This window comes from Gavia stellata, chromosome 4, assembly GCF_030936135.1.
Source record: "Gavia stellata isolate bGavSte3 chromosome 4, bGavSte3.hap2, whole genome shotgun sequence".
Classification (NCBI taxonomy): Eukaryota; Metazoa; Chordata; class Aves; order Gaviiformes; family Gaviidae; genus Gavia; species Gavia stellata.
Genome location: NC_082597.1, coordinates 79,982,216 through 80,005,422, shown reverse-complemented (window position 1 = coordinate 80,005,422; position 23,207 = coordinate 79,982,216). Strand labels below are relative to the sequence as shown.

At 43.9% G+C, this 23,207-nt stretch overlaps 1 protein-coding gene across 1 annotated transcript in view; it reads right to left on the bottom strand.

Moving 5' to 3' along the window:
- ETV6 (ETS variant transcription factor 6) overlaps positions 1-23,207 on the bottom strand; it is a 140,231-nt gene that overhangs the window by 72,222 nt on the left and 44,802 nt on the right. Inside the window, exon 2 of the mRNA XM_059816665.1 lies at positions 20,289-20,418. Within this exon, the coding sequence (XP_059672648.1) occupies positions 20,289-20,418 (130 nt within the window). The remainder of the gene's footprint in view (positions 1-20,288; positions 20,419-23,207) is intronic.

Genomic DNA, 23,207 nt, shown 5'->3' with positions numbered 1-23,207 from the left:
ATAAAAAAAGAGCACAAATTAAGTGTCCTCCCACCCACATTTTACTGGAACTCACTATCATTAAGCTGAACAGTGAGCTTGGAGTGGCACCTGATTGACAATGCAAACCTTTGTTACAAAAAAAAACCTTGGTGGAACTGTTCTGTCCTACGTGCAGCTGAACAATTGTGCTCCCACTCAGATTTCCTCCTGGAGTGGCTACGGCTGCCACCATTGCAGGATGTTACCTAGATTTTAGTTCTAAGTAGATTAGAATTAATTCTGGTTAGTTTTCACTAAAAAAAAAAAAGGTGACAGAAATGAGTTCCGTGTTCTCTGGAAGGAAAGATGAGAGGCTGGGAATTCACAGTTTGGGAAGGAGGGATGGCAAATGTGAGAACTTATTGAGGCTGTGTCAAGCACACAGAGGGACGCACATCACCCTAGCCTAAGAAAGAGGCAGGCAATAAAGAAAACGTAATGAAGTTTCCTTAGGTGGAGGTTAGCTGAACAAAATACATTAGCAAGAGCAGAAAGAGGAGCAACTTATGCAAACAGTATGTGGTATGTTGATCTTAATCATTAATCTAATGCTATCAAAAGGTGGTGACAGCATAAAAGTCCTAAGCCCAATGTTCATCCACCCTTCGTAGTCAGATTGCCTAGTACACTTTTGGGTGCCTCACAACTCAAAAGAGGCTGAGCAGTCAGCCTGTCAAAGATCCCACACAAGGCTCCATCCAAAGTATGTCATCCACATTAGGCAAATGCTAACAACTTAGCCTCTAAGCCCTTTCAGGCTGAACAGGCACTGTATCTGGCATGGAAGCTGTTTCTGAGAGACCAACCTCATCTCCAAATCTACCTCTAGAAGCAATGTCACTGCAAGTAAAAACTACCAGGTGTCTTACAAAATAGATATAAAACAAAGTAGGTATTTCCATACTGTTCTCTGCTGACCTATACCTTGACTATGGAAACTGTCTTCTTAAAACCAGTACTACTTAGAACTATATTGAGCGTTGCCATTTCCACACAACTGTCACAAGTCTAGGGAAGAGAGCACCTCAAAACGCCAGCCATGGTGAGGATCTTTCTGCTGTGAACCATTTAGTTTCCAGCCTGGGCTGGCCCAATGACAGACCTGAATGGAGAAGAGAGTCTAGTACCATACAGTAGAAGTCTGTTTCTCTGAGGACCTCCTGTATGCCGTAGCTCCAAGGCTGGCATGTCCCTAGTACAGGCTTCTCAGGACAGATCCTTCCTAACTTTCACTTAAGCAGCAGCACCATCTCTTCGGACAGCTGTAAGACAGCCCTGGCCACGGCACAGTCAGATTTGCCTTCATGGTGCTGTCATGCATCGTGGGGCATGTGCTGTGGTGTGGTATGCCAACCACAACGAGCAAAGTTCTACATTTCAGACTTTACACTTTGCGTATCTGTACAATATAAGGAATGATTATACATTGTTATTGATGAGGTAACTTCCCAAATAAATACTGGAGTACTGTTTCTTGAATAACTCCAGGACTACCAGTCCCAAGAAACTGAAAATGAAGCAACACACCTTCAACAAAGAGAAGGTAAAAACTGCCAAAGCTATAAAAATTATATCACATACATATGATAACACACATACATATTTTTCTTCAGGGTCCTTTGTATCTGACTGCTGAGCCCTGTGAATCACCTTTTCTAGCTTTTCTTTATACAGGCCAGAAACTTGCTTTAAAAAATACAAATAAAAACTCAAATTCTTTCATTGTCGTGTGACTCCAGCAGATGCACTTTTAAGAAAAACTTCCCAAAACTGCAACACTCGCTATAAAATCATGCAATGTTCTGCCGGTGATTTGAGTGTTTCAAAACTCCTAAGAAACTCCCTAAGCAATGGACAGGGATAAAGCCTCCTTGGCAGAACAAAGCACATAATGCACACCAATTTAGGGGACTCTTGCAAAGAATTAAAGCAGCTTTAATTGCCAGCTGAACAGTAGGCAGGGAATAAAGGCTTGCTCTCAAGAAAGAAAAGAAAATGCTGATGCCACACTTGCAGCAGTGGACGTCAGATCACTTTGTGGAACTAGGTATTGTGAGCAGAAATCACCCATCAAGTTTACAGACGATATATAGTTGAAGCAGAGAAAGGTGACGTGAAACTCTTGCTTATTTGTTTCCCCTACCCCCGTGCCATCTGAAATCATATCCTCCATCTGCACGTACAATGTGTTCAGCAACCCAAGCAGTCTGATCGAAACTCTTCTCCCAGTTCACCTGAGCTTGCAGCTATAGGCATCCCTTAGTGTAGAGAGACCCTCAAGCTCTCGCCTTCACTTTTCAACAGATTGGGATGGTGCAGAGCAGGGAAATAACATGAGCCAGTTTGTGCCTATTGAAAACTCGGCTGTAACAGCCTGAGCTCTCTGGGGATGCCCTCCCTCCATTGTGTCTTGGCTGGGATGGAGCAAAGGTCCTTTTTTCCTCTTATTTAACAGGAAATAGATATCTGCAACCCTTCCTCCCAGCTATTTTCATGACCACACCAAGACATTCCTTATTATAGGCACTGACTTAAACTCTTGTTGATACCCCTAATTTCTCCATGCTACAACCACGTCAGCAGCCACAGCACCCAGTTTTCATGGCAACCACGTGCCATTTCTATGCCTGACATCCGGGGCCCTCGCTGTGCTAGCCAGCATAGCAGGGTTTAAACCAGGGCTGCCTGTTCCATGGGGAAAGGAGTACATTTGGCAAACCATCTCCAACATCCTCCTCCTTTGCCTGTTGGTTAGAGGGGGCTGCAAAAGATAGATGAGAGGGCAGCAAACAGCAGCAGAGGGGGAAGAGGGAGGGAGGGTAGGAAAGCAAGACGTACAGGGAGGAAGGCTGGGGGGAAGGATATGCTCCACTACGAATAATCCTGTCAGGATGCAATTTATTTTCATTCTGCGCGGGAGTATAATGGTGCACTGCCTGAGCTCTCTCAATAGCTGTTTTGAAGCGAACCAGGCTGGTATGTCTTTAATTTATCATTTCATTATGAAACGGTTTCCCTTCCAAGAAGCCTTCAAGTCAGGAAGCTCTGTCTGCCCACACAGGAAATTCCTTTGCAGCAACTTCCCCAAAAAGGAAATTTCCCTCAGAAGTGAGCCCAGCTCATGCCTTTGAGCAGAGCTGTTTGAAGAGACTCTGGCATGCGAGCCCCGCAAACACCCCTGCCTGCTCACTGCAGCCGGCACGCCGGGATCAGCGGCTCTGCCCTCGCACAGGCGTGCGGAGACCCTGCCGCACCCGGCTCTACTCCTGCTCTCCCCTCCCCAAAGACAGTCAGGAGCATTTGGAGGAGATGAGTTGCTGAGCTTTTACTAGCAAAAAATATCTCTATTCAGAAGAGAGGCACAGGACACACATAGGGAGCTGAGACAGAGCAGGGGGAGAGGAGGGGGAGCTGCAGAAAAGCTTCCCAAACTACTCTAATCCCCTACTTGGAAATCAGGGGGAAAATTTGCACCATATCTTAGATAGCTTCCGATGGCACACCGGAGATTGCACTCTGTCCCTTACACATACTATGGGTTTTATTTAATGAACTTTTGCAGTGAAGACTCGCAAGCAAAGGAGAAAGGAGGGGAGAATATACAGAGGGAAGGGGGGAACCACATTTACAAAAATGAATCTCACAGACATCTTGTGAATCATTAAGTGGGAGAGAGCCAAGAACATCCAGCCAGAGTGAATAACAACATACGGTATTTTATGAAGCACCTTAGCAAAGGGGACACAGATCAGAAGCACTACCAGACTTTCAGTAAGTTTTTAATTTACTACTTCAAATCGCAAGTAATACTGAATAAAACTGGTTTTGATGACTATGCCCAGAAACCCAAACTGTTGTTTGGTGCAAGAGAAGAAGCAGAACTGAAATTCGTGTTACACGTTACATGGATGAGACAGGGCCACAGAAGGGCCACGGGCTGAACTGGATCTTGGACTGGACAACAGCAGGAAAATGAAAGCAACCCTTTGAGGGCATGTGGGAGAAACAAGGGCTCGGGATAACAGAGTCATATACGGGGGTGATCACAATCCACTGGAGGTCTGTACACTCAGGAGAGAGACTCTCCACGTTTCCCCCTCGATCTCAACTTTGAAATTTGTGTTTCAGACACTTCATGGGGGAGATGAGGTCCCTGAAGCCGAAGCTCCAGCAGACGGCTGCCTGCCCTCCCCTCCCATTCCCTCCTTCACCAGATAGCTCTGCCCTGTTCTCTCGCCAGCTAATTTACATGACGTTTTTTTTCTATTGCTGCCCTTGGCATTACATTTAGTGATTCAGTCAGCTGTTGTGTAAAGAGACTTTTGTCAGAATTGCTTAAAGGCAAATCCCCCCACTTAACTTTTATCTGTGGCCTCTAGCTGATGAGTTAGTTATCACCTAAAAGAACCCTCTGGCGTAGCATATGCATACTGAATATATATCTGCTTGGATGGCATCCACGCTGCTGTCAAATCACCGGAGATGATTACGAGATGGGGGTAAAATATAAAAACTGCCATACTGGAAAAGATCGCCGACCCATCTAGCCAAATGACTTCAGTAGTGGCTGCATAAGCAAAAAGTATAAGGAATAAGGAAACATTAAGCAATCTCTTCTATAACATATATTGCTTATTTCAGTCTCCGATAATCTGTGGTTTAAGGATGTCATGAGCTGTGGTTGCATCCAGACTACTGTTTCCATACTCATCAAATGGCCTATCCCTCTCTCCACAGGTTTATCTGGTTCCTTTTAGAGATCCATTTACACTTTCAGCCCTTAAAACATCTTACTGCAATGATTTCTTTCATTTAGTGATGCATCCTCATTCTTCTTTCTTTTCGACGTGTTGTCCAATGATTTATCTTGGATCTCTGGATTTGCTGTTCTGTGAGGAACTGTGAATAATCATTCCCTGTTCACCCTCTCCATACCAAGTATGATTTCACAGCCACATGATAACATTCTCCCTGCCAACCCATTCACTTACAAAACTATCTTCTCCTCAAACTGCAGAGTCCTATCCCCTCCTTTAGTTTCCTGGGAATGGGAAAACTGGGGAAGTAGTCTGTTCTAGCTAGGTCCCCTATCATATTAAAAATGACTGTGTGAATGAGACCACCACATCCTGAGTGGGACTGAGGTTGAACAAACTCAAGGTGTTAAAACACATCTCTAGAAGTTAAGTTCATCAGCTTCAACAAGACTGCCTTAGAACTTCAATTTCCTAACAATTTTGGTGCAAAATCATGAAATCAATGCAGAGTTGCTAAACAAATTTCAGACTGGTGATTGATTTCTGACAAATGTCTTTGCTTAACTCTACAGTCAAGGGACATTCACAGGTTTTCTGTAAAACCACATTAAAAAGTCATGAGCTACTCACATCAATAATTGTTTTCTGCTGAACAACCACAACATCCTTCTGGATGAGATTTCCCTGTACTGTGGTCCCATATGAATGAGTTGCTGTCTCTTAAGAAGAACTGAGAAAATATTATTAAAATAAGAATAATTTACTTTCATCCCAATTCTGAGTGACACTGGGAGCAGTTAATTTAGTAGATGACCATAACTTTCAAGTGGTAAAGACACGCTGGGCATTTTATTCATACAGAGAAAGATGATGTCCCTGCTCTTCCAGTCGTCAGGTTCTATTAAAGTGCAGCTGTCCTGAGGCTCAAATTATACAAAGCATATGTGTAATTTAGAGCTCGTTAAGAGACAGGTTTTGTACCACTAACTGTATTTTTACAGCCTTTACATTGTTGATGTTACATTGACTTATAAAATTGTACTGTGAAAATGCTTCAGAGTGGGGCCCCAGTCATTTCAGGATAAAATTATCAGTGTGAGCTACCTTTATACACAATAGGTTATACCACTCTGACTACTTCACTTTCCAAAGTGGTGCCAAGACTGTTTGTGGATTAGCCTTCACATTAGTAGTCTTCGGGAAGCGGCCCATGGAGTGCACTCAGTAAGAAAGCATTAAATGCATCTGATTGAGCCCCGTCTACAATTTTAAGCCAGCTTAGAGATTTCAAACCGTATACAACACTGCTGACTGTACACTCGATCCGATAAAAACGGATTGAAAGCCCAGTTCAAACCTGGGCCTCTAGTCTCAACCACAGGCTAACCCTCTGGTGCCTGCTGGACACAGCAGAGACATGGGGAGGACAGCATTGCGAGGCTACTGGGCGGCACATGGAGCGCGAAAGGTGCCTTCCACCATCTTCCGCATCCATTTTTTCTGATCATAGGCAGCGATTTTACAACTTTGCCTACAAGAAATGCTTGTAACACATTGTAAGTGTTAATTAGCTTCAAGAGAAAAAGGAAGAGTAACAGCCTCTGTGCATAAAACCTAAGCACTTGAGCAAGCCTCCTTTCCGCAGGATCTAAATATGTACATGTACACAGAGATACATGACGTGTGTCAGATTTAAAAAAACAATCCGAAACTTCTCAGCTTTGAAATAAATTTCGATTGTTAACTCTTTTCTGAGTTCAAGTGGGTTTTTTGTGCACACATGTTCTCTCTGCAAATGATGGAGCACCAGAAAGGCCATGGGTGAGAAGCTGTGCTTCCAGGGTTATTCTGGACTATCTGGATTCTGCGAGAACTCTCACAAGAAAAACAATTATGGAGAACTCACCACAACAGTGCATATCCAACCAATTTGAAAGACATCTGGATTTACTTCTGGGTGTTCTGTTGAACTGAATCAGCCGCCAAACTTTCTGAGATTCAGCCATCATTATTGCACACGCTGATAACGGTGTGGCAGGAGGCCAACAGCAAATATTGACTCCTTTAAGGGCCCAGCTGCTTCAGGTCCGCCCATCACAAACACAGCTCATCTCGCTGTCACTGTTACCTTTGCTGTCACTCCCAGCCCCTCTGCTTGTTTTTCATTCTGCATGATTTTAAAACTGAGAGAGGGTGTAAAAATTGAAGGAGAACTGTAAACGTTTCAGCTCTTACAGACATTGAGTGCTACCCCTTGTTCCTATTTTGCTGAGCTCCCAGGCTTCAATCCTGCACCGAACCTTGAGCTTCTGCTGCATGCCCATTCCCCACTACCCCAGACCGAGCATCGCATCCCTGAGAACAACACAAAGTGGAAGTAGAGAATGACTCCTGTGATTTGGTTACGCTCACTTTCAACAAGTGAAAACCACCAAGCAAGCTGTAGAGCAGTGATGAAACAAGCCTCGTGTACTTCATATTTGTCACCACTGCCTATTAGTATTTAAAGAGCGGTAAAAAAAAATACCTCTAATAAAAAGATCAAGGTGCCTTAAACAATTACACACCCAGCAACACAGTAATGACTACCCAGAGTAATGCAGCTAAAAGCCCAGAAGTAATAAGACTACTAAGGAAGTTTCCAAGGAAGCGAGATACAAAGAAGTATGACACAGAAAAAAAAATGGGGAACAAAGAAGTATCTGTGTACAGAGGGGTTTTTCTGACAAAACGCCTTCACTGAAGCAAGGAGAGGAAGTGAAAGCCAGCAAAGAGGTTAAAAACTGAAGGAGACAGATTGCTTGGAAGAAATCAGAACGAAAGAGAGAATAGGAAGGAGGAACTTTATACATGAGGGGAGATTTCCCCCACTAGGAAATACATGAGGACCCACTCAAGCAGCAGAACTGAAATGAGTATCTGGTTTGTGGACCGGCAGGGACCCAGGCTACTTCCTTCTGCACTACCGAGAAGGAGGAAGTAGAAAGGGAGAAATTCGCAGTATTGCATAAAACCAAAGAGGCACAGTCATTCCTTCATCTCTCTTCCCCCAAACATTGGCCATGTAAGTAGAAGCACGGCACAAACCTACACTTTTACACTCACACACACACATATTCTGGATAAAACCACAGCAGCTGCTGAAGTCAGTGAGACAACTCCTATTCATTTCAGTGGGTCCAGAAGGTCACTGTTTTTTCACACTGCAAGCATCTATTTAGCTGGATCGACAAACCATTTCTGGTTCAGCCCCAATATTTCCACCACCTAGGACTTGTGCAATTTTGCTCATGACGGTCGATCCCCGGTTGTGCTTTCTGAACCGTCCTTTGCCACCACTATTTTTGTTGTTCGTGCCCAGGGTGGCAGAACCGTGAGCTCCGGAGTCTGTAGGGAGGGAGGGTTTAAATATCACAGAATCTCTCTGCTGGCTTGAGTTGATGGAAACGTTCTTTAAAGCTCAGCATCAAAGCATTCACTTTATAAGCTGCAAGCCTTGGTTCTTGTGCCAGCAGCGACTTCTCCCCATAATTAATTAATACCATATTAATTGTGCATGTTCCACGGGCCTGTTGAGGAGGTGTGGCAAGGCCTGCACACACAGATCAACCTTCCCGGTGCAGCCAAGAGAGGAACACAGGAGGGAGAAGGTAAAACCCCTTCAGATACCTACAAAGGAAAACGGAGTACAAGCGATGTGCTCAGGGGCTACGCAACCAACATTTGAGGAGGGGTGCGTGCTGAGCCCTGCCATGGCGTTTAAGCGAACAACGAACGATAAGGGCAAGGAGGGATCTTCCCCCAGCTGCGCCCTTGTGCAATCTGTTCGGCTCTGGGCCAGCTGGGAGCACAACCAGCGGGCCAAGAGGAGGGGCCCTCGGCAGCTGAGTGCCCTTGCGGGTAGGATTTGGCCACAAGTCATAAGATCCTGTGAAATTGCTGGAAGGAGAAAGGGGGAGGAGGAGGAGGAGGGAAAGGGAGATTATTCGACCTGCTCTCTGCTGTGCTGGGCCTCAACTCTCTACTGACTCCTGGCACTGAGGAAGTTGCACGCTCGCCCTTCCGGGAGCTTCGGCCATGGTGCAACTGGCACCGCGCTCGGCAGGAAGCCCACCGTGGGCACCTCAACACCCCCCCCAAAGGAAAACTAGGGAGAGCGCTCACGACAGCAACAAATGAGGAAAGAGGATGCCCCAGCCACTAACACCCCCTGGGAAGAATCCCGTCCCAGATATGCCTCAGGATTTGGCTGGAGACACCTGCCCATCAGCAGCCAGGCAGGACATGCCAGCCTGCAAGCAGACCCACAGACCCTTTCCCGCTGTAGGACAGAAACCAAGGTCTAACTAAGGTCTAAGTGCTGATCAAGGTGATTTATGAAGCAGACTCATCCTCCATAAAACAATCAAGCTAGTGGACATGTATGTATTTTCAATTGTAATCTGAATGACAGGTACAACTGGCTTGAAATCTAACCTGCAAAGACATTTTCACACCAACTCTTGCACCAAATCTATTAATCTCTATAAACTTTTGTGTAGGTAAACAATTATTTGTTTTTCTGAAGGTACTGTGCATTTGGCGTTGTTGAAAGAACAAAGAAAAGCAGGACTGGCAAAGGAAAATTTTAGCAAGAGTCCAAAGTGAAAGGCATGAAATAAAAAATACATGAAACAGAACAATAAAAAGGGGGGGGATAACGCAGAAAATTCAGAAAGTTTATAAACTAACTGCACAAAATTGTCCCAGGAAGTTACTTTTAGATAAAGGAGAATTTGGAATTTATGTCTAACTACAGCACATGCACAGTAAAAGTGAAAAAATACAGTTGAAGATCACGCTACTTATTCTGAGATGACAAGGCACCTTAACAAACTATATATAGAAAGAGAAGCACTAAAATATGGGCACGTAGCAAAAGCATTAGGAATTCTGCTTAAAGCAGGTAATAATTTTCTCTCATGAGGAAGGCAAAATACAATTTATGTTTACCATATTAAAAGGAGGTGTTTTTTTCTTTTAGGGTTGTGAGAAGGATGAGCAGAAATAAACAGACATCTAAAATTTTCGTTATTAAATGTACAGACGCAGATTAAAATCTTAATTTGTGGGTCTGAAGAGCCAATGAGTGCCAAACCTAAGACTCTTATCCTACACTGTCCCTTTCTTTCAACAGTTTGAAAGAAAGGCTAAACAAATCTCCCTACATTTTTAAAAAATAAAAACGTAGCTATTTATAGCTGCATTTATTGGAGCTGTTTCCTTATCAGGAAGTATGTAGCTGGGAATTACTGTCTGCCTACATCGGAAATTCTTTCAGGGATACAAAAACCCAAAAAGGAAATTTCCCTTCAAAAATATTCTGTGTTTTTTTGCTGCTGGTGGGTTTAAAATAAAACGTCAGTGCTCTGACCAGGTCACAGCCCCTTCGGGAGGTTTGTTCTGCAAACAAGAAGCTTTAAGACACCTGAGGGAAACATAAAAAAATGCTTCTAGAGAACTGAAAGAAGGAGAATGCTGAGAACATATTAATAAGTTAAGAAAATAAACCTTTTTTGCAGGATGCTGAGACAGTGCAATTTCATTACCAGCACTATAGTATTTTCCTCTGAAATGAGCATGTTCCTAGAGCTTATCCTTACCAGAAAGCATTTGCACAATTTATCACTCTGGCAAAGAGCTGACTCTCACGGTGCTGACTACAACTGGTTTGTTCAGACCATGTCTTCACTGTGGTCAGTACAGTTGTCAGACCCTCCCGTCTGAACTCCTGTCACCCAACTCACTGCTTCCTCCTCCACCCCCAGGGCATGCCCAGTGAAACTACTTGAGAAGGGAGTATGTGATGCCAAAAGCCCGTATGGGGATACCATCCCTTCTGCATGTCACAGCACCATGACAGGGCAAAGGCCACACGGGACACGGGTACAATACTGCTTGCCCGCAGGGGGTAGGTCCAGGTTTTTGCAGCACATGCGATCCAGTACTACAAGTAACTCTGGGACTTCAGCAGTGAATCTCCAGCTACAAGGATCCACTCAGTAAACTCTCAAATAGGAAGACTTGCACTGTCTCCAAACCAACCCCCATAACACTGACGATTTTGCCACAGGAGTCCCTCATCCTACCTCTCCACTGATTGCAGAACACCCCGTACTATGCCTATGGACTCTAAAGGCAGGAAGGATATGTTGGTTAATCATTAGAGAGGTTAATTTCATTTTAACTTGTCATGGTGTAATTTAACGTTTTCATTTTCTGGTCTGTATAATTACCATAGAGCTACTTAACCCTGCTGCCAGTGCAGAATGGACACTGTTTTTCAGCAGGATACACAAATATATGGAGATCAAACCCAGACAGGCATATGCAGTGAATAAAGCAGGGTGCTTAAGGCTATTCCCAGGGTATGATTTTTATGCATAAAGACTCATAAACAAAGATTTGGAGCTGAGAAAGTATCCCAATGCTGTGACTCTAGAAAGCCAATCAGCGGTGACTGTTTATTAACTCACATCACCAACCATACGTTTATTAAATATATAAATAACTCGTAAGTTCTTCAAAGACCACTGCTACATTAATCGCCACGTGCTAGTCCTGCATGAAACAAAGTTTACATGAGGAGCAAACACATTCAAACTTACTCATTCCATAAAAGACAGCGCACGTGCATCAGCCATTCCACTGTTGTGGATGCTTAAGTGCTCCCCCCTCCCAAAATTTTTGGAAAATTAATTTGGGAAGAGGCTCTTGGCTGACGTGTTGGATTGGGCCTCCAAATCTGGATGGAATCATTTTACCAAAAAATTCTTCAACAAACTTACGAATCATTTAGTCCTTCTGCTCCAGCAGTAAAACGTGGAGTTGTAAAATGGATGGAAAACCCTGTTTAATGGAGATTCTGTCAGGCTGTGTTTGTTAGGTATCACAAGGAGTGCCAGCGCAGGGGAGAGAAGACATCCAACTACAGCAGAAGGAAATCCAGCCTCTCATAAATGGCATAAAATAATTGTTTTCTCTGTATGTGTGTATACACATGACCTATTATATTAACCCCTGGTACCCTGAAGCTGCAGCAGGTTTCTCCTCACACACTACATGCTCCTCTAAATGCTGGACAGTGGTGCTCTCTTCCAATATTCAGAGGCTCAGCTCTGGTTTTTATTAGGGGAGTGGACACCACATACGTTCCATGTTGTTTCCGCAGGGTTTTCTACCACACTTGTGTTTTGCTGCAAGGCGCTTACCACACAATGGTTTGTTATTGTGGAGTTGTTAGTCATGGCTTACACGCAGTTTCTCTTCTGTGTTTTCTTTAATTGTAGGGCTATTTATGAACACTGGGTTCTTTACATTAATTTTATTTCTTAAAAAGAAAAAAAGAACATGGAAGCATTTGTAACATAACACAAATGAAAAATTAAACAGACATATTTGTGACGGAAAGAGAAAAGCAAGCTAATTTTAGGTTCACTGATCCTGACAGCGTCCCTTTAAGACAAAGCTAAAAATGCTTCAAACCCAGCAATACCATAAATGTCCTGCTGCTTTTGCTTCTTATTCCTCCCCACACTTTCCAGGGGAATTCCACAAGGGATCGGCTTGAATCCCAGATTAAAGCGACATGGCTCCCTTTCCCCTCTAGGTGAGTCTGCATTTTGAAGATTTAAAACGCCAAAGTGAAGCTTTCCAGGAGAGTAAAAGACTGGCTTAGCACCACGGGGACTCCCACACTGCCGGCTCTCTGTACCCTGAAGCACAGGTCACTCGCTCTCCCACCTCAGGACTGCTTTGCAAGTTCCCACCAGGGCAGGAAGGATCTCATCCCTCCACACGCTTCCACTGAGGACTGTCAGTGCAGGAAACCGCTGTGTTAACTCTGTCTGGGTAACAACCAGGTATGTTAAAAAAATGCACTTGACTCTAAACTACTCTCTCAAGAAGCAGAAACCAGCTCACAGCACTGGCCCTTTACAACAAGTCTTTCACACTTAACCCAGATGCCTCTGCCACAGTGACCAGGCAGCAGTAAGGAGCTAACAGATTTAGGGTTCAACTCGCCAGCTGTTTACATCAAGGGGGACAGATAAATTGGCTCTGAGTCACCCCAACGCAAACCCAGTGACAGGGGGCTCAGTTTCCCACCGGTGATGAACAAAGACCATGCCAGAAAATGTAAATCACGATTTTCCTGGTCTAAAAGCCGCAACTTTCCCAGCTAGATCAGTAATGAGGTTACCCTCTTCCCAGTCCAACATATTCTGGGTAAAGCTCTTTCAAGTAAAATAACTGCACCTATACTGTGCCCAGCCATGGCGCAAGAGTGAACCTGAGACTGGGCTTCCCATCCACCCAAACTGCCTGCCTGTATCATCACTTCGAAGCTGGCCTGAGATTCACTGTAGGAAACACCCAGGAGGCAGGCTGGAGTAGGTAAATTAAATTCAGAGGAGCACCTGAGGCTGCCTGTGGAAGAAGACACCTTAGGCAGGAGGCAGGCATAACCGACATCTTCCTCGCGCATGATTTTCATCCTGTTAGCCTAACCTAACAACTGGATGTAACACAGTCATGAAGGAGCCAGGCCCAGTCACTTCACTAGGGTTGACTGAAGTAATGGTCACCGAGGCTGACAGGACGGCTGGCTGGGATTTCCACAGCCCAACCAGCCTGTCAGTAGATTATTACGAGTTTCGAATCGAAAGATCAGGAGGCACTGCAGAAGAGAGGAAGCAGATGGGCCCTGCCCTGCATAGCTCACAGTATAACTGTGCAAGAAAAGCCCACGGTGGAAGAAGGAGATGCAACATCAAGATTAAAGACTGCAAACAGTCAGGTGGTAGCAAGCAGGGCCACTGTCCTGGCTTAATTTTATTTTTTTTGTAGTGGGTTGGGATTGGTTAGGAAAGGACTAGCTACCCAGAGAGAGAATGAAGTATAAGGTGAAAAGGAGATTAGGAGATAAGGCAAGCACACAAAGGACAGAAAGAGGGAGGAACAAGGCTTAAGTGGCTGTAATGTCAGAGAAGAGCAAAGAGGGGGCTGGAAGAAGCCAATCATCTGAGAAAAAGGCCAGTCCAGACCCCACTAAAATTAGTGGGAATTTAAGCACTCATTTCACTAGGACCAGGATTAGTCTCAGAGTCATTAATTTGACATTCTGGCCACCTCTCACAGTCCCTTTGTCTTATACAGCTTTTATTTTATTTTCCCTGTATGTGCGTCAGTCAGTTTTGTTCCACAAAGATCCTTCCAAAGCAAATATTTTTATTGCTTGCTGCTCTAAATGTGGCTTAGGGTGAAGGGCTTTTTCTCCCATCTCACTACATACTTTCAGTTCAATGCATTGAATATTCTAGTAACTAAATAACAATATGCTTAATGCTTCTAAGTGGCTTTCCAGCTGCTAGCCAAAATTGTAGAATAATTAACAGGTGCCAAAGGATTAATAAAAAGAGCAGCATAATTAATAGACACTATACAGAAAAACATGGATCCTTGGCAACCCTGACAGTGTTGTTGTTTCCTCCTCCTTCTCTTAATTGTTTCCTGCATTCCTTTAAGGAAAAAAAAAAAAAAAGAAAGAAAACCGGTGCCCTTAAAACACGAATGATGCATATAAGCAACAATGTGTGATTAGGACAAAGAAACTCCTAATAAACTACTTTCAGGTCTGATAAATGCCTTAGTTTAAAGAACCTGCCCAACTGAGAGCCCAACTGCCCAGCCTGCCCTACTACTCATGTCCACACTTGGGGGTTATACAGAGGGCTTTTTTGCAGAATGTGGTACTGCTAGGATCATAAAGATGTCGAACCAATACAGAGCCACCGGACTGGTCCCCACCGAATCAGAGTATCAACCACCAATATAAACAGGCATGCAGAAAGATTCCTATGAAACACTTGCTAAAAACTTAAATCCTTTAATATAATCATTGCAGAAAACTAAATAAATTTCCCTTCTGTTCTCCTTAATGAAGGCAGTAGAACAGTAATTACAAGGGACACAGAAATATTGAAATAAAAAACATGATCTCACTAGTTGTATGTGACCAGGTCTGGACACTCATCAAAATCATCTGTAGCCTGGAACATATCGCACACTGGAAAACCAAAGACCAGAACCTAAGCCCACATTTGAAACAAAAAGTACTCAATTTTACAAGTAGGTCCTTAGCTTTCCCCACCACCACAACCCCCCAAAAGGTGAGTGCAGTCAAGACAGCAACACTTCAGTCCCAGTGTAAAAGTTCTCCCTTATGAGCTGATGCATCATGTACCCTGACATCTAGAGTGTGTCATTTTACTCTGAACATCAGTGCAGGCTGTTGGGGGTTCAGAAAAAAGCAACAGCAAGAAAAATCAGTTGCTGCCAAGAATAATTGCTTCATGTGTACAGAAAAGTACGTGCAGTGTGCCTTGCTATGACAATGGGCTGCAGGCGTATGAAGGATGCCAACACTAAAGAAAGAAGAGTAATTAGTTCAGAGGAAGAAATGAACTCTTGTTCATGCTTCTATCAATAGAAAACACTGTGAAATCTTTGCCCATGAGGTCCATCTCCTTAAACAAACACACACACATTCCCAAGGGAAGATGCCCTTCAGAGATAAAAATCAGACTACAAATCGACAGAAACGTGCAAGGGGGAATGCTGCTGCACAGGATCAGAGCATGCAACAAGTCCTTTTTCAGCACTGATATTTCAGTGTCTCTTGTTGAAGAAGTTTTACGTTGAAGGAGACAAAGAAAACAATGAAGCCTTTAGCACATATTTACAGCTGCTGTTGTAGAAGGCAAACCACCTTATTTTCATCTTGCATATTATGAAAAAGGAAAAAAGCTGTTTTCTCTCCGATTCAGAGCATATTAATAGTCACAGGGAAGGGTTCTCTTATCCATCTCTTAAATCCTGTATCCTCTATCCAGTTCCAAGAACTTTTGACCACAAGGTATTGGCCATGGCACAAAATGAGTAACTAATGACATTGTACCAGACAAGACAAAAAGATTGGTTTTACTTTAACAAAAAACTCAAAACATAACTTTCTCTCTGTGGTAATAAGGAGTAAGTGTCCTCAGAGATAAGGGATATGCAAATAGTTTCAGGACTTCCACCTATCTCAGCATTCTTCATTATCACAATATCTGGGGAGTCACTGTACTAATTTTCACAACTTTTAAGAGACTTTGCACTCTCATATTTTTTATTTTACAGCGGGGAAACTAAAACAAGATGTCCAAGGTCACAGAAGGCACCAAGGGCAGAGTCTTGTGTGAGAGCTGAACTTGCTTCTCTTGAATCTTCGGTAAACATCTCCATTTTCCAAACACTCCTTCAATCTGACATCAGTGCAGTCTAGTGGAGATCAGGTATGCTGCACAGCTACCACAGCATACACACCAGGGACAAAGAGCAAAAACTGGAGATCACTGTACTTTCTGCTTACATACCTAAAACAGAGGAAAACATGTTCTCTAGCTCCCCACTGATAGTTTGTTTACAATGCCTCCAATACTCAGTTACGAGGTAAGAAGTGGATATTAGGCAAACACGTATGTCTAAAAGTATGGGTCAAAAGTCCCTTACAGAGAAGTACAGCATCACAGAAAGGTGTGTATTACCAGAAAATTATTTTCATTCTCCCAGAGCTTTAAAGTTAAGACCGAATACATTGTACTTCTGTACTATAGGAATAGGGCAGGCTGGGAAGAAAGCAGCTAATTAAAACAAGAAAGGCTGTGTGAGAAGGGGAAAGAGCCCTCACATCACCCCTAGGAAAAGGGGTTTCTCTATATTTCTAGCTGTGTTGACCAAAGAGAAGGAGTCTTCCTCTGCATGCTTGTAGCAAAGAGGGATCTGCATTCCACCCTTCTAAACTTTGCACTTCTCCCTTTTCCAGTCTCTGGATGAAATCAGTTCAGCATAGCTGAGACCCATTTGCTCAACAAACAGTGAGAAATAATTTATTGCACCAAAGGAAATTGCTCTACTAATTGTCCTGATACTACTGGCTGTTAGCGCCTTCAGAGTGCTCTTAAAGATTAGAAACAGTGAAATTTCTAATAGGAAGGCATAAAACACTGTCTGAATCCACAGAGTGCACTTCATGTTCCATCTGAAACATTTGTCTCCAGTTCTACCTTCGCTTGGGCCAACTGCTGTTGTCAGCTGCACCTGTATCATAGCTCTTGAACTTGCAAGCTGGCAGAAATGAAGATATATGGGTTAGGACTGAACTCTGCCTTTATTTCGGTAAATGCCATCAGAATGTCATGGAAACAGAGAATGAGTGGAGGCCTGACAAGCTATCAGCTCTGTGTATGACTGGAGAAACTTACCACATCTCCCTGTTGCACTGGAATGAGAGGGTTGAGAGAAGTTACTACGCTTCACCTAATCAACAAAAACAACAACAAGGCTGGAACCAAACAAATTCTCAGACCCAGAAAACCTTCAGACGTTGTGGATCTAAACCCAATCTTCACACACAATACCACAGCCTGAACTAGAAATTAGCTACTTTGCCTGCCTTAAGGCAGTTTGGATTTAGGACCAAAGCCATCTCTCAGACACATCTCTAAAAAAAAAAAAAAAAAAAAGAGGGGTCCATGCAGGAATTGCAAAATCCCATGTTAGTACCTCTTAAACCTCATGACCCGAGATCCAAAAGGTGCTTAGTTATTTCTATACCTGGTATTAGGAAGACTACTCCTGAAACACGATCTTCATTTCTGTTGTTCTCACTTTAAGAAGGATATCTGAAGTGGGAGACAGTTCACAGAGTTGATACAAACAGAATTTGAAATCTGGAAGCTTTACAGGAAGATTGACAGCCTTAAGAACCTCTCTTCCTATCCAGTTTAGCCAAGAAAAGGTTAAGAAGTGACTTTATCTAAAAGCACCTATATCAAGAGTAGTCTTTTGACAATATTCAGCAGGAAAGGAGATAATGAGATCTAATAGTTGGAAACTGAAGCTTAACTAATTCAAACTATAAATAGGGCACTTAAAAAAAAAGTAAATAAGGAGGATAATTAAGCATTGAAAGAACATCTAGAGACCTTATATCCTCCCCATCACTGAAGTCTTTACACGAAGAGCAGAAATCTTTCTGCATAACATGCTGTAGCTCAGTTACTGGACCTAAACACAGGAGTTACTGAGTGAAGTGCTGTAACTCAAGTTAAACCAGAGATTGTTTTAGGAATTCATAATGGTCCCTTCTGGCCAAGCTATGAATCTATACAGAATCATAGAATGGTTTGGCTTGGAAGGGACCTTAAAGATCATCTAGTTCCAACCCCCCTGCCATGGGCAGGGACACCTTCCACTAGACCAGGTTGCTCTAAGCCCCATCCAACCTGGACCTTGAACACTTCCAGGGTTGGAGCATCCACAGCTTCTCTGGGCAGCCTGTTCCAGTGCCTCACCACCCTCATGGTGAAGAATTTCTTCCTTATATCTAGTCTAAATCTACCCTCTTTAAACAGTGGTTCTAACAGTGTTTGGGTCAATATTGACTGCATACTGAGCTACAAAACACTGCACTGCTAGGGACTACAACTAGTAAGGCTATGAAAAGGTGCTCCATGTTGTTTATGACCCGAGACACTAACTTTGTGGAAGACTATTCCAGAGATATTTAATGATTAATCATCTGTGTTTTTACACTACAACAAGTCAGACTGGTGTGAAAATACTAATGGGAAAGAAGCCTCCTTGCAAGTTTAAAAATGTGCTAATCAAAAGAAGAGAAAAACCAAAACAAAAAATTAAGGTGAAAGGTTGGATCATACCTAAAAATATTGGATAAAAATTTTTCACTGAGAGGAAGCCTTATAAGCTTCCCACTAACTTCCATGCTGACTAGTTGGTGGGAAGGAAACAGGTAGTAAACACAGTGCCCCACTCCTTTCAGTATCAAGGGTCTCTGCCTTCCTGCCTTGTGCATCTGTCGGACCCAGTGGGGAAGGCACTAAGTAATTGGAAAGCCAGCTGTGATCCTAGCTGTGGAGAGGACAGACAGTGGTTCCCAAAGCAGAAGTAAATAGTACCAACTAATGCAATGAGGGGAAAGGAAATAAAAAAAAAACAACCAACAGATCTCAGGGATTAAAAACCACAGTGGGCAAAAGAACTGCTGGAGAAGAACTGCTTCTGTGTTGGTTTCTTTGTGTCTAAGTTTTGGGCAAAGCATAGAAATGCCCTCTAAGTGTGACAGCAAGTCCTCCCCAGGCTGGGGAAACACGCCAGCAGCCACACGCATGGGCAAGCAGGGCCTGGGAGCTCGGGGATACTCAGGCAGTGACCAGACAGTCAGAAATGCTGCAGCACCAGCTCCCGTTCCTGTCAGAAAGCACAGAAAAGGTACAACGTGGGCTACGCTACCACACAGGCCGAGGAGAGTAAGAGGCAGCAGCAGACAAAAACAGGACCGTGCAGAACACAGCATGGGCAACGAGTGACCTTGGGGCAGTGCGACTCAGTGGCCAGCAAGGAGCGAGCATGGGATTACAGAAGCACTGGGACCACAGTTTGCCTCCAGAAAAGGAGAGTGCCTGGAAGACAGCTGAGGACAGGAATGAGAATGCCTTCTCATAAATATGGACTTTTTTCCCCTCCCTCTGAAATCCCAAACCTGTTTTTCAGATGGCAATGCACAAAGTTACGTTTGCTCCTGGTCCTGTTGCTTGTTGTTGCTCAAGTACCCCAGGAATGTAACACCTGACAGAAGTTTACTTAAAACCTCTCGATTTACATCAGAACTGCTTCCCCTCCAAAAAGGGAAGCTCCACTCCTCCTTGTCCCCATCCTATCTCATTAATTTACCTCCTGCTGGTCAACAAACCCTTGGCCTTTCCTATCCCTCAAACATTAAATCATCTCAACAAGGAAGTGCTTGGCTCTCGCCTTGCCCCCAGCACCAGTTTTTGTTCCAATGTCAGTGATATGCCCTTCCTCCTTTGCAGCATCCTTTTGCACACAGCTAAGCTCATTCTTCCTCCTTTCCCACTGCCTCTCTGTCAGCATACATGCTCTGTAGTAGAAAGCCTGGGCACCAGGAGTATTTAATATTGAGACCTGTAACAACCTGAAAAATACCTACAGCACAAATACACTCCACTTGCCACAGCTTTTGAAACTCTGACCTTGTGTCGCAGCACATCGCTGAGCAACTCCGATACTGTGGAAGGAAACATAGCACTTCCCGTCAAAATAAAACCTCCACATTTGTGTCTGGCACGAGAAATAAGCCAAATCCTTGACAGGGGGTGCAGGGGTCGGGCAGGGGCTGATATAATGCACTGTATTTAAGAGTAATTTCCTTAGGTGAAAAAGAATATTTAGAAAAATCAAACCAGCTAGAGATTTTTTTTAAAAAAAAAAAAAGCCTAAAGCCAGGGGGCTTCCCCTCTGTCTTCCATAAAAATGGGAACACCTCATCCCACCCCGCGCCCTCCGTGATCTAAGAATGTAAGAAGCCTCCGCGCTGACACTCACGCAGGTGTGCTGGCAGTCTGATCGTGTCTTCCTCCATCCTGATCGCTCGAGGCACTGGGACATGTAGTGGTGACGAGGAAGTGTAATTTGGTACCGGGCTCACTGGAGGTGTGTACGAAATTCTTTCCTGCTGTTAAAAAGAAAGCAGGGCGGGGGGGAGAGAGAAAGAGAGAGGACAACGTGAACTTTGGAACAGAGGTGTGAAACCAAGGCAGGGGAGGGGGAAGTGGGTGGAAGGAAGGAAGTGTGTGTGCGTGGTGGGGGCGAACAGCACTAGCGATGCACCCAGCTGCCCAGGGAACCACGGAGCTCGCAGCCTGTCCACTTGTGGTCAAGCACTGCACGGGCAACATGCTGGCTGGCACAGCGGCCAGGGGCCAAACAGCTTTTAGGGTGATGGGTTTAATTTTCAAAAGGTCCATGAAGTTTCCAAGGGTCTTCTCAGAAATTTGCCAAGGGAGGAAAGGGAAGTGACACACAAGTGGGGAGACTCTGAGGGTTTTATGTTGATGAAAATCTGACAGCAACTCCATGATACGTGCATGAGTACCGTTACAGAAAGTGCCAAAACCACTTAATCTTATGCTAACAAACCAGTCATGATCTGAGCACCTTTATTAAGTATTTAACACTTTACTCCTTCATAGCATTTTAAAGACATTAAGCAATTAGTTTTGCCCTTGCTACAGAAAACCATACTCTATCACTAAAAACTACTCTATTTACCATCAAGTAACGTAGTACTTTTATTTTCTTGCCTAAACTAGTTACTAGCACTTTCTTTGAACTAGTTTAACTTGCAACCAAATAAGTAAGTCAGCATACAGAAAGCAGCTACGCAAGGGCAATTCGTGAATGTTGCGTTAGTTTCATAATTGTCACTGTTAGGTATTTATTTCTGAAAACGTCTGCCAAGAAATTTAAGACTGAAATTTCATCAGATCTGATGGGAAAATTTTTCCATATTCTAAGCCTGTACTCCAATCACGGCACAAATTATAGCCTTTGTAAATAAACATAGCCACAATTTTACAGGAGCATAAAAAAAATCATTTTCATACGCTTCCTGGAAGGCAATGCATGTTATTCCCCAAAACCGTGCTGCTGACATTTAATGACAGCAGTGCAAACAGCGTGGATTTACATCCACATACCCACAGAAGCAAAAGGAGCTACCTTCATTTCTGAACATTTGCAGGAGAGTACACATGCAGCTCCTCACCCTGACCCCTATCTCTGGCAAAAGGAAAAGACAAACTTGTTGCTGGAGCAAGAGAAGGTAATTACTTCCATTACGAACCAGAACATTATCATGGCCGTGCGGCAGGGATCTAGACTGAGGCTGATAGAGGCACCTGCAGAATGTAACGTTAGCACCCTCACCACCAGCAAAGGGAAGGAGAGATTTGTACAACACGAGTAAATAACTAAATGTAGCAAAGCAGAAAACTCTTCAGGCAGACTAGGTGACATGTCGAAAAAGAAATGGGATGTGGAGCACCTAGAAAGTCTTGCATCTCTCAGCCGTCACTTCAAAGCAAGCCCAGCTCATTCTGGCGCAAGGTGCTGCTATCAGCTTGCTGCTCAGAAGCTCACGCAGAACCAGAAGTTTCGCCTCAACATCTGGAGTCCCACCACTATACTATAGCCACCACTGCTGACAGTCACGGCAGAAAAGACTGGTGGCACGTGGAGAATAAATGATCCATCTCAACACTATTCTGGGTTTAGATGGAGTGGGAAGACAGGCCTGGTTCACTCCACCATCACTATGTTATTTCTGTGACTACAGCCTCCGTGGCTTTCAGCCCAGTACTTTTTAACCAGGAATTGTTCAATTTTATATTCCAGTCTCCCACAAACCCCTTTAATGCCTTACTGCGTCCACCCAGTTTCTTTCTGCTCGTCACTGTCCAGGCAACAGCAATCCATTAGCTCATACGAATTTAGGTTTTCTTAGTTAACAAACAGGGATGTTCATTGAGACGTCGTGAAAGACGCACCTGTGGAGCTACAAAACATTATTCTGCTTTCAACTTACGCAACTCCTTCCCTGACCCAAAGCGTCTGACTCTACGCTTCACGTTCCCACGAGGTGCAGCTCTCCGTGCCCATTCTGCAGTCTTGCTGCCCATTTGCACCTTCTCACCACCGGTGCATATAGCAGCGATTCGCAATGAGACCAGCCACTTCCTAGCATTTCCTGCTGCGATCCACAGCTCAGATAATTGAACCACACTGCAGCTGCTCGTTTTGTTTATTGAATGAGATATTTATAAAAAGAGGAACACTTCTGAAACATAGCCACACAGATGCCTGCCTCTGCAAACAGGCACTAGAGGATAGATGGGAGACCTGAAGTCCTTTTCCTCCCTCCCGAAGAATGCAGGATACAGTCCAACCTCAGGTCACATTTTATGCTCACAGAAATACTGAATCACCACTGCAAAGACAAGGGCTAAGTGGCTTCAAAGGGCCTTCTCACTGGCCAACAGTGCAAGCAGAACACGAAATCAAATCTGAAACCCCGTGCACTTCCCTCAACACCCAGGAGGTGCTGTATCCAACTAAGACATTATGCTTCCAGTACCTGCTGCCTTCCTCTCCGCACTGATCAACCTCCTAAAGGCATTTATACTGATTTATACCAAGACAGCTTCATTGAGATTTACTGTTACAAATAAATACATTTGATTCATTGTTTCCTAGTATTCATAAGAACAGGACAGTAAAAAACCAAAAAGAAGTTGTGGAAAAGCAGTTACTTTTTCCACACACCTTGGATGTCCACAGTAATGCGTGAATTGGTAATATTTGCAGAAGACATTTTACAAGGCACAAAGGGGAGTTAGCTATCCGACTCTTATTAGTGCCTTTGAAATGCCCTCTCCTACTAATCCTGCATTTTTTTCCAGCACC